General features: G+C 36.6%; 1 protein-coding gene across 2 annotated transcripts in view; it reads right to left on the reverse strand.

The window, feature by feature from the left end:
• Positions 1 to 208: 208 nt before the first annotated feature.
• The window catches only part of tfap2b (transcription factor AP-2 beta), an 18279-nt gene continuing 5987 nt past the window's right edge, over positions 209 to 12500 (reverse strand). For both annotated transcript variants that reach the window (XM_060883193.1, XM_060883195.1), the window contains exons 4-7: positions 9467 to 9686; positions 7286 to 7404; positions 6497 to 6638; positions 209 to 2962 (exon numbers count right to left, since the gene is read on the reverse strand). In XM_060883193.1, coding sequence (XP_060739176.1) covers positions 2668 to 2962; positions 6497 to 6638; positions 7286 to 7404; positions 9467 to 9686 — 776 coding nt within the window. In that variant the 3' untranslated portion in view covers positions 209 to 2667. The remainder of the gene's footprint in view (positions 2963 to 6496; positions 6639 to 7285; positions 7405 to 9466; positions 9687 to 12500) is intronic.

Here is a 12500-nt window from a genome sequence, read left to right on the forward strand (position 1 = left end):
CAAAACTAAAACAAATCGTTTTTTGATTGATAATTTGCGTGAAATGTAATAATGTTATGCGAATCAAAACCACGAGCATTTGCAACAGCCGACAATTACAATAAAACACATGATTTATTCCTTATTTCGGTATATAAATGAAAATATCACTGGACAAAGAACCAACTTCTACCCTTCACCATATAACGAGTTGCCTATTGAAAAAAACCCAAAGAAAAAAAAATCAAACAAATGGAAATAACGGAAATAAAAATTATAAAATACAAGATACTATCGATAAATCAAGCGTTCACCCACGCACAGGGACACAGTCACAGACAGACGAGCCAGCTGCTCCTATGTACAAAACCTCCAGTCCTCCATAAATTAGGTATAAATTAAATATATATACATACAAACATAAATTAGAAGAGACTTCTGGTCTGACAAAGCCACTGCTCGACAACATCGAGAGGATTCAGGCAGAAAGCAAGAAAGTAAGAAAGAGAGATGGGGAAAAGTTCAATGTACATTTTCAATAACATTTGTGGATAAAATCTTTCAGAAGTTTTGATCACAAACAACTCGTGCGAAAGGATATGAATGACTCATGATTCATGATTCATGATTCATACGAATTCGGAGTGAATGAAAATGTGACACCAACAACAACAGAAATGTTTGTAGCATCATTTATGGATAAATCATGTGAATAAAGATGTAAATCAGGACTGCACGGTATACAGACTGCTTTGTTAGAATCTTTTAAATGATGAATAACTTTCAAAAACGATGACTTATTCTTCTTAGACTTAAAAATTTCCATCTTTTCCATGAATTCAGATAGTGAAGTAAGTTTTCTAATTGTCTCTGGTTGAAGAGACATTATGTCCAGACATCTATTCTGCATTTTCTTTTTTTAATTGTGAAAGTTTTGATATGCCCATGAAGAGATTGGATAAATACAGTGAGGTCCAAAAGTCCTCTGGAATATTCACAGTATAACATTGTAAAGTGAAATCTTGGAAAAATCGAGGTTGAATTTCTAAAAGTCAATGTCCAGTTTTTGATTGATTTTAGTGACAGATTACCCTCAGATTACCCAGATTAGCATTGACTTTGTAAAACGTGATGATCTATTATCAAGTCAACAAAAGGAACAACACTGCATTCAGCTCAGCTCAGAAGTGGGAATTTGGAACTAGGTCAATTTCATGTTTTCAACAAAATATTCCAAAAGACAATAAAACAACGATGCCTGCATTTTCTTCTTTTGTTTGTTTTGTTTGTTTGTTTACCGATCTCTAAATCTAACCCTATTTGTCTGTCTCTCGATAGAAATGTAAGAAGTGCTGCTGATGCTGTGAGTCGCCATGTCGTTATGACGTCACTGGCTGAACACTGAGTTTACGTTTTTTTAGTCGAATGCAGAAAAACACTTGATGAAAGTATGAAATTTTGTACAAAGGAGTTTAAATGGTGACTATTGAATATTCAAGATTGTTTTTGTCCAAAAACCTTTGGATCCCGCTGTATATTTATATTTATTCCTATACACAACCTTGAGAGCTGTGGTGAATACACACTTAGATTTTGTCCAAATGGGCAGCAAACCAACACTGATGCAGATATTTGCAGTGTAGAGGTTTCTGTTTGTTTGTTTGTTTGTTTGTGTTACTGTATGTGTCAGAATGTTGTTCATTTATAATGAGCACCTATTAAAACAGTCTGAAGAGGCAGTATATAGCTCAAGATGTGATGCTCAAATCCCAGAAAGCCACCACTGGATCTGGAGCAAGACCTCTAACTCTGAACTACTCAGCTAATTTATTTTCCTTCATTGCATAGGATTCTGTTTACTTGAATTCTGATTAAAAAAAAAAAAAAAAAAAACAACAACGCATGTAGGTAAAATGTGCTGGAAATCTCTAGCCATGCAGGATGCTGCTGCTGGTTTGATTATGAATGAAGTCCTATGTGAGATGTTGTTAGAGTAGTGTGATTTCAGAGTTCTAAGCTCAGCCCAGAGTCACATGACATCACATATGCCCTCTGATTATAGATATAGTGAAAATCCAGTGGTTCATTTTAACACTGATATAATGATCCGGTCCTGAAAACCCATGTTTTTCATGAGCTAAATGGGAAAATGTTTCAGTTTCCTGTGTTTAGAGCTAAGAAGATTCAATTACGGTCATTTAAACACTCTGAATTCAAATTAAACACTCAAGTCATGCCTTCACACAGCAAAATCAAGAGTTATAAGACAGCCTGGGAAGATAGTATCAATGTCACCGGGCATTGTTCTAAACAAAAATCTTTTCCTTTCTTCAGTGTCTGTGGTTAAAGGCTGGCAGTGGAGTGATGGCATGTTTCTCAGAGATGCCACACCTGTGTATGTCTGACTGTCGTTCTTTGTTAATGTCTTTTTGATAAAACGTGTTTAAAATGTCGCCAGGCTCGTATGAATAATGACAGCTTTGCACAAGTGCTTCAGAGGAGTCAAGTTCCTTACAGCTCTCCTCCACTTTGCCTTCTTTCTTTTCCTCTTCGTTGACGTGTCAGCCCCTCCCTTCCCCCCTCACAAGAACGAAAAACAGAACATCATAAATCTTGAGTACAAAGAATCTCTGGACACATCTGATAAGAAGCACTCTTAGAGCCTCTTCTCTTTCCCAACATTGTGCCTCATTTCCTGTGTTTCTCGTCCTTCTCTCCTCCTTTCGAGCCATCGGCCGGAGTGTGCCGGTTGGAGGTCTGGTTGTTGATGAACATCTTGTCGAGGCCCTTGAGAGCCTCGGTCAGGTAGTTCTGCAGCGCAGTGAGCGCAGCGCAGATGGCTGGCGAGCCGAAGCCGTGCGTAATGAAGCTGAAGTGAGACAGACAGCTCTGGATTCCCGGCTCCAGGATGGGCGTCGGACGAGAATTCCCAAGCGGAGTGCGGTCCTGCGCCAAGAGGTCTGTGAACTCCTTACACAGCTGCCTGAGTGTGGAAGAGAGAAAGAGAGAGAGAGAGACATTTAAAATGGTTTAAAAAGCTAACTTTGTTGAGTAAAACCACATGCCTCCTTTATTTAGATTAGCAGGTATCGAGGCCATGCCTCCTTGACTGGAATTTGCGCTTTTCCATGGGCTGTGGCATCAGATTTTACTAGAACAGAGATGCCTTAATAAAATCCATTCAACGCTGGTTACTTCTGTGTCAAAATCAAAATAATTTGTAATCAGATACAGTCAGAATCATTTAGAATATGAGTTAGAGTCAGAATCATTTAGAATCAGTCAGAATCATAATCAGAGGTTGAGTCAAAATCTGAATCAGAATCATAGTCAGAGTCTGAATCTTATTTGCTAAGAAGCAGAGATTCTGAATACTGTATTATTTAGTAACAAGAGATTCATTTGCCTCTGCTTCTCTAACCTCATCCAAAGACATTAGAAAGGCAAAATCTTATTATTATTATGTACATTTACTATGCTGTCTTCAACAGCGTCTGCTCTACAACTCCTACAACAGTAAATAAGCTGTAACTATAGAAGTGATAAAAATGTTTATGATTGTGGCGTGAAGACGAGAGCTGGCATGGTGGTATTTAGGTGAGGCTTAGGTAGAAACCAGCTCCACCTATAGAGCATATCAAAGTAGTACTGTTCATTTCTACTTCATTAGAAAGCAGACAACCTTGTTGCATTGATAACTGAGAACAGAGTTAATGTGGCCTAGTCCTCTACTACGGTATTACAGATGACCCTTAAGAGGTTTCACCTCACTGACAAACATTCATCACGTAATCATGACTGTACACTTTTGCACACTGAAAGTTACAGTTTGAAGCTTTTTCTCTCCGAAACAACACAGTGTGGTCTGTTGTTAGATTGTTGCTCCTGCTCCTGCATTGTGAAACTGAGAGAGTGAAGGAAAGGCGGAGATGCCTGCGATTGGCAGAGAGAAAGAGAGAGAGAGAGAGAGAGAGAGAGAGAGAGAGAGTTGTCCTGCCAACTCAGACAGAACAATCAATTTCACTCTCTTGAGCCTCTTGACTGCTTATTTCATTTTTTTCTAGGTTACAAGGTCTATTCACAAGCAAGAGCCAATATATGAATTAGATTTTCAGATTTAAAACCGTATCATGGCTCCCAAAGAGAAGGCTTTAAACAATGTGTTCACAATCCGGTGGCTTAAAATTGAGCCTTTGTATCATTGAGATCCCTGTCTGTAAAGAAAGTAAAGTAATCTAAAAAACCATGTGGGTTTGATCTGAAACTACACGATCAAATGGTCCATAAACACGTCATCTTCTCTCACTAACAGTGCAGTTTTTATTCCGCTTTACATTCGTGAACCCTGAGGCTTATACTGTGCCAAGACAACGCAGGATGACTAAACACGTTTAACCTTACAAGAACTGACCAAGGATTCTCAAACTTTATAAACACAACCTAACTAAGTTCTAGCGTTTGACTTTTTAAAAAAAGAATTTTTCTTAAGAAGGAAGTTGCTTGAAAGGACGCTTGTTATGACTTGTTCAAGGTTCCTGAAGGTTCTTGTGAAGAGCTCATTGTAGACTTGATTTGATAAGGTCCAACCTGTGGTGTGGTATCTAACAGTGTTTAATCACACTAATACTACACATTAGATGGAGAAGCTTCCTCTAACTAAGAGCCCCCCAGAGGAAAAGTGTTCTTTACACCATAAATCTGTCATGTTTTAGTCATTTGTGATAAAAAGGTTTGACCTCAGCCATGTCGACCAAATCACCATTTTGGCTTCGGTTCTCTGTTTTGTTTTCCCTCAACAGAGGTGTTTTTCCTTAGTCTTGGTGCAATCTGGCATTCAGAAATCTGACAAACGTATAAAACATGGTTGCTGTTGCCTGAAGACAAAAATACAATCCAAATCAGATATGTCTTTCAGAGCCAATTTACTAAGTAAATACATTTTCATCACTTCAGGAGTGGCCAGTTTGACAAAAACCTTAACAATACGAGTTTTCTTTAATGATACTCGATACCCGTCACAATAAGGCATCATTTGCAATTCTCTACACAGCCTGTGAATATTTAAACAATAAAACATCACTGTCTTCAAATGAGCTAAAATCTGATTACAGCCTAGTTCAGAATTAGCACGACTTCACTGTCAACAGCAGCAAAACCTCTTTAACAAAAGACGGAAAGAAATGATGATCAGATTTGTTGAAAAACTCAAGTAAATTGAAAATAAATGTTGTAGCTGTCAAAAAAAAGTGTCTGACAATCTATCAAATAACGTTTTGACACATAATAATGTATTTATTTATTTATTTATTTATTTATTATTATTATATTTTATTTTTATATATTAGACTAGTAGAATTGTAGCCTAATGGATGTAGCCTAAACTGTGTGCATGTGAATGACCACTATCCCATACTGCCAAGCATTCCTCTCACCCCATAGCCTCAAGCTCGGATGAAATGTGAGAGGAACGTTAATGTTATTGAGCTCCTCCTGAAGATGCCCCAATCCCCACGACCTTTTTCTCTTTGACCTCACCGTGTTCTGCTAACAATTTAAAGACTGCTCTCGTCATCGATCAGCCAGAGAAACCCATCAGGATCATATCTGGGAGAACTTGTTGGGGAAAAATCATTAACCTGCAGGGTTTGAAGGAGATTGTTTATGACGTTGGCATCAGAAGGAAGTGATATATGATGACAAGGAAGTAAGCGCGTTGAAGATTTATAAAGATTTATTATCATTATTATGAAGCATGGCTGAAGTTTTTGCTTTTGATATGTCTGGGTTTTTTTTAAATCAACCTTAAGTAACATATAATGTTCTTACTCTATAAAAAAGGTCACCACTGACAGATCAGTGCAGAAACACCATTATGTGGCATCATGCACTTGTCCAGGCTTGTCACGTTTTTTTCTTTCTTTCTTTCTTTTTTTTTTTTTTTTTTGACCCACATTCGATTTCCAGCAACAACAGCCGCCTTGTTGTCCACTAGCCATCACCATCACCATCATCTCTTTCTCTCTCTCTTCATTTCTGAACGACAGAACGTTTGGACCCTAAGGCGTGTGCAGGAAGGAGGGAGGAGGAGGAGGTGGATGACTGACTTTTGACAGACAGACAGACTGTGAAAGGGGGAGAGAGAGAGGGATATGGGGGGGTTTAAAATGACCCTGGGGCGAAACTTCAAGGGGAAAAGCTGGCACTTTCAGGCTTGAAACATTTCACTTTAAATATAATGAGTTTCTGCAATGCACGCCGGCGTGAGACGGATAAAGGGAACAGGTTTCTGCCTCATTAGAAACCAGCTTAACGTGTCAAAAAGAAAAAAGAAAACCCACTCGGTTAAGCGTGTAACCATATAAGCAACATGGGAGGTTTTTTTTTTCTTTTATGACGGATAGACGAGCTAGAACAACATTTACTCACAGCTTATGCTACACTCCTCCTTTTCTTTACCGCCTTCTGCCAATTTAGCTGCTAATTACAGGATTTTAGAGAGAAAAGAAATTAGACGTACTTTGTCGCGAGCATCATGTTTTTCCGCGCGTGGATCTCGTTGGGGTCCGTGTGCTGTCGGTTCAGGTACTCGGACACGGCCTTGGTGGGGAACTCAGTTTCACAGATGTAGCCAAAGTCTCGCGCTAAATGAACAGCTTCCCCTGGTGATGGAGAACAATTCAATATAAATCTAGGAACGTTTGCTAGATGTTATGTGAGCAATGTGGACTAATGTCACTCCTTAGAGCTGTCATAAAAACTTGAATTAGAATAACTAACATGTACAGCAATAAAAAAAACACAGCAATGTTCGTTTTTAAAGAAAGAAAAAAATAAAGAATCTCCTCTGGGCTCCACGACACTTATTTATTTACCTTATGTGCCTTTTTTTTTTTTACCTATTTAATTACTCCTAGATTTGATTTCTTTCCATTTTTATCCATTAGTTGCTGTATTGTCATTCTAATTACCTCATTTGTTTGTGCTTTTTTTTCCTGTTCTTTTTTTAATCCCAGGCGGTCAAACAGACAGCAGGGAATCATAAACAGATCTCCGGTGTGTTTCTCATTACATAAGAGATTAAGGAGTTTTCTAGCCTCGGGTTAAATCTTCTTTAGAGTGTATTTTTTTTCTCACTTTTTTGAAAGCTATGTTTTAAGATGTTGAGATATTGACTGAAAGTTTTGGACTCAGATAAGGTCAGCTAGCAAAGTGTAGCCTTTGTTTTGTTTTAGACTGTATGCACATTTTGACGTTTGTACACGTGAGGGTGAAAAAGAGTGAACGTAAATACGGCGGTCGAGTTTACCTTCCACCAGTGACGTCAGCAAAGTGACGTTGGCAGCTTTGCGTCTTCCTGCAGGCAAATTCAGCCCGATCTTTTCCAGCTTCTCTCTCAGAGATCGGCCGCCGTTTTTCGACTTCGCCCTGAAAACACGGAAAGCGTTTATTTATTTATTTTATTTATTTCCAGCGGAATTTAAGATAAAGGGAACGACAGCGCAGGACAGATGTGGCCTCCTGCAGATTACCACAACGCTTTAGCCTCTGGATCAGTTCTTACTGATGGAAATCTCCATCAGTTTAAACACTACAAGTTCAAACTATTATGCATTCAGCAATCACAGTTTAGTACAGTATTAGAAGCAAGTGTTTTATAATGACACACTCAGATGAGGATGGATTCCCTTTTTAGTCTGATTTCTCTCTCAGGGGGTTTTATTTGTTTTTAATTCATTTCAAATGTATATCTTTGTGACGATGTTCTTTGTCTACACTACATAAATAAAATTAATGAAATTGAATTAAAGGGAAAAAGGAATAACCCTTTAATAACCGGGTTATTATTTAATGTATCGCATGAAAACAATACGGAAGATACGCATCAGATCAAACGTGTAATCCAGTGACATTTGGCCGATTTATTCCTTTCATCCTAATTCTTCCTATTCTGCTTAGTGGAGCTGGAACTATTTAGATTTTTTTTTTTAAATGCACAAAAGGACATTTAGCAGCAGTAATTAACAGCAATCTGTATAGAATTAGAAATCTAGATCTCTACACAATGCGTTCTAATCACTAAATACTGACGCGCGTGTATGATCTCACCGGAGAAATTCTGGCTAATGATGAATGGTTTCAGAAATAAACAAATAATCAAAATAATCCGACGTTTCCAAATGAGGACAAGACAGATTTAATTAAAACTAATGAGAGAATGTTTGGTTTACATGTTTCATTTGTGCAATATTTAAATCATTTGAAACCAACCACATGAAATTAATCGATGTGAATTTACAAACAAACAAACAAACAAACAAAAACCCAAATGTCATTTGTTGGCAAATATATTTCTTTCCTCAATGTACACTTAGAAGTTGTGTTCCATATTGCACAGCTCACTATACACTTCTACGCTACGCTATTTATTTATTTTTCATTGCCACAATATACCACACCTCCATCATTTATATTCTATTTTTTTTCTATTTTCTTCCTGCTTAACTTGACTTTAATCTTGTTTAACTAACTTTTTATATCCAGGTCTAACTGACTTCATTGATGTGCGATTAAATCTAACTGAATACCTACATGGTCAGTTTGTCTGCATGTCACAGGTTTATTTAATTATCTATTTATTTAATTGCCATTTGTTTACACTACAGCTGAACGGATCTAGCCTACAAGTTTTTGCTCGCATCTTGAAGACTTCAGGCCCCTTCCTCCTGCTCACACTTCTAGGCTGACCTCCGGATTATAACGCTGCATTTCACCTACATATTTCTCCCAATTCATGTCATAACTACTTTATTGTTATCTTTATTCTTAACCGTATTGTTACTCTGTTATTATAGTCTAGAAACCAGAACTGCAAACCGATCTGATACATCTGTACAAATAACTCAAAAGAGGATGTGCTCCCCCTGCTGAGGCTCTGCTACTTTAAAACTTAGAGTAGATAAAATATGCAAAAAATCCTATCCAATACTTAATATCTATAATGCACTTTCTCAGCTGTTTGCTACACTTCCAGATAAATAACGGTACCTTTCCTTGTCACAGATACGGCACCTTTAGTACCTTTGGTACCTTTAGAACCTTTAGAACGCAACTCTTAAACTAAGGAACATGAATGTACTGCATGTTTACTCAAAAAGCACGCTTAAAAAGGGCTCACAAAAAATGTTCACTTTCCAGGTGAAACATAGACAAGACACAAAGAGTTGACACAAAGGGTCCCACCCACCCCAGTGAGCAGGAAAGGTACCAGTTTGACACCATATTTATTCTCTCTTTAATCTACATTTTAAATTTTAATGTGACATTTATATTTCTGTACTCTCCATCTTAAGAGGGTTGGGACGCCATGCAGTGGAGAGTAAAAGCAGTCTAGTTTTTTATTTTAGGGCTTTTTAAAGTTGATTAATTTAAACTGCAGTTTTTTACACTTGAACCGTGTGCGTGCAGAAGGGAGCCGGAAGTGACGCACCTGCGCAGCACCCCGCCGAGCAGTGAGGCGTTGAGGCACTCGGGTGGTGAGAGTCTCCGCTGCACTTCTCCCACCGTCACCTTGTACTTGGAGGTGGAGCTGAGCAGAGACAGGCGGCCCGGTACCGAGCAGAACACCTCGTTCACGTTCACGGAGACGCCGCCAATCAGCCCGTCTTTACTCATCATCAGGGACGTGACGCTCTTGTGAGGCATCGGAACTGCGGGGTGGAGGGAAGAAAAACAAAGCAAAACAAAACAAAACATGAACCTCCATGTAAGCTGTAAGAACATTCTTCTAAAAGGCACAATGTAAGGCTTAGTCCAGACAGACTTACGACTAGATTTTAAATAAAACATAAATAATTTCCCCTTTATTTATTATCCTTTTAATCCAAAATGAAATAAGTCGCATATAACTAAATTCGGGAATAGAAAATCTCTGAAGTTCTAAATTATAAAAATGCCTGGAAGCTGCCGTTTATTTTGTTTTGTTTTGTTTCATTTATTTATTTATTTATTTATTTAATTATTGGAATAAACTGCTTGGTTTATTAAGGTTTTGATATTTCATATTATTTTTATAATAAATAAAATGTTTTTTTAAATATTTCTTTTTGTTTTGTAAAATTTATATTATTCAGCAACATTCAATAAAATTAGCACAGTTTTTATGTATGTTTTAATATATAACTATTGTAGTGTTTAAGTTATGATGTTATGCTAAGTTAATTGATAAGTTATTACATTGTATTACCTTGTGTTGTGTTAAGTGATGTAATCTTGTGATGTGGTGGTGTGATGTGTTCTGTTCTGTTACATTACATTGTTAAATTGTTGTATTTTATGTTGTATTGTTATTTCACGCTAGGTTAAAGTATGCTCTGTTCATGAATGTTATTTTACATACAGTTATGATAAATTGTTATATTGTGTGACATTATATTGTTACATTGTTACGTTGAATTATTTTGCCTTTATACATCATGATTTGTTAAAGTATGTTGTTTTGCGTTATGTTTAGCTATGTTACATTACGGTGATACTTTGTGTTATGCTAGGCAATTTTGTTATATTGTGTATTTGTAATAGGTTACTTTCCGTTACATTACATTACATTATGTTGTGCTATAGTATGGTGTGTTGTCACATTGTTCTACATTAAATGATGTTGCATTATGTTATGTTATGTTATGTTATGTTATGTTATGTTATGTTATGTTACTATCTGTTCCATTCCATTCTATTATATAATGTTGTTTAAATGATGCTACTTTAAAACATATTACATTGTGTTAAGTTATTTTATATTATGGCACATTTTGTAAAATAACATTACAATATTACATGAGTTTTACTTTGTCGTTGTTTTAATGTTTTTATTTATGTTTGGGGTGTTATGTTTTATGTTCCATTCCATTGTGTTATATTTTATACGGTTCATTACTTTGAAAGTGCATATTGTTCAAATATTGTTCCACTTCTTAGTTACTTTTTTCTGTCACAAAAATAGGCTAAACATGTCAATCATGTCTTTATCACATTTTATCATACAGGCTAACTTTACATTTCCCGGGTGGTTAAATGACTCTAGCGGCTGTTTAAACTGTTATTTAATAGCAGCCTGATATTATCCTGGGTACTTGTCTATATATTTAGCATGACATTTTAGACATAGCCTACAGAGATTAAAAAACCTCGTCCTGTTAAATATAGGTTATCTTGTGGGTGGGGGGGGGGGGGGCTTGCCATAAAATGCAGTATGTAAGTGAATTCATGTGATATGGGACACCAGGGACTGAGTGACACTTTAGGAAGTTCCATTTCAGATTAATCTATGCACTATAGTGAGAAAAAATAATGATTGAAATGGTGTAATTACAGCATGAGCACAGACTGATTGGCGATGGACACTCATTACTCACCCAGAGCAGAAACAGACCTTCAAAAATGACCTAAATATTGTTACTTTTTGACTTTTTTCAAACAATTGGAGTACATTTCCATGAAAAGAGTACTAGTACCTTTCATCCTTCCTGGACTGGTACAATTACATATTTTACCTCTTCATGTAACTGGACAAATGGTTTGATCATTTTTTCACTTTTACAATTTTGTTAAATATTTTAACTCTTTTTTTTAAGTATGATATTTTCTGTTTTGTTTTATTTGGTAAACCCGGAGCGTCGCATCAACCTGGTATCTCATTCAGTTATATTCAAACCATTTTTCTGCAGGATATTAAACAAAAAATTTAAGAAAACACTTTGGAAGTCGTTTCCGCAACAAAACCTTACTTAGGAATTTCACTCCAGCCTGCACGCCCACTCTAATGTGTTCAACCGCAGCTGGGAAATGTGGAGTTTAAAGGTGCCTTTAGAGTCAAAAGAACATTTGTAGAAGATATAACATTTATTTATTACTGTTTTTGTTATATATATTTCTTTATTTCTATGCCAAGCGCCCGAGAGAATGACATGAAGTCTGTCTTCTTCTGTATTAATACAAAGCGCGAGCCCTCTACCGACCCGGGTCACGGGTACCGCCTGCTTCAGCACGCGCATTTGTGAGTTGGCGCTGTGCTGAGCGTGCGCTGCCGTTTTAATAAAACACACTGCACAAACAAGATGAGGGAGAGAAAATGGGTTCACGGATTTTCTGTCCTGTTGTTGATGACTTCGATGATGTAATAATAATAATAATAATAATAATAATAATAATAACAATAATAAATACAAACTTTTTGACCTCCGACGTCGGTTGTTAACTGTGCAATATTTAGCAAGAAAGTGTTAAAACTCCTGGCTGCAATAATGCAGTTGTGGGAAATAGTATTTAATTATTTAATTCTTTAACACTGGCTATATTTCCAAACCTTAAGGCGGAAAAACTGAAAAATGATTAAGAATGATAATTATTGCTGTAGCAACATCTTTGTTTAGGAATTTAATACCAAGAACTAACATTACAATAGTTAAAATTCTAGGTTAATAAAATTTAATAGCAACAGTTAATGATAAGTATATAAACATTTT

The sequence above is a fragment of the Tachysurus vachellii genome, chromosome 12 (assembly GCF_030014155.1).
Source record: "Tachysurus vachellii isolate PV-2020 chromosome 12, HZAU_Pvac_v1, whole genome shotgun sequence".
NCBI lineage: Eukaryota > Metazoa > Chordata > Actinopteri > Siluriformes > Bagridae > Tachysurus > Tachysurus vachellii.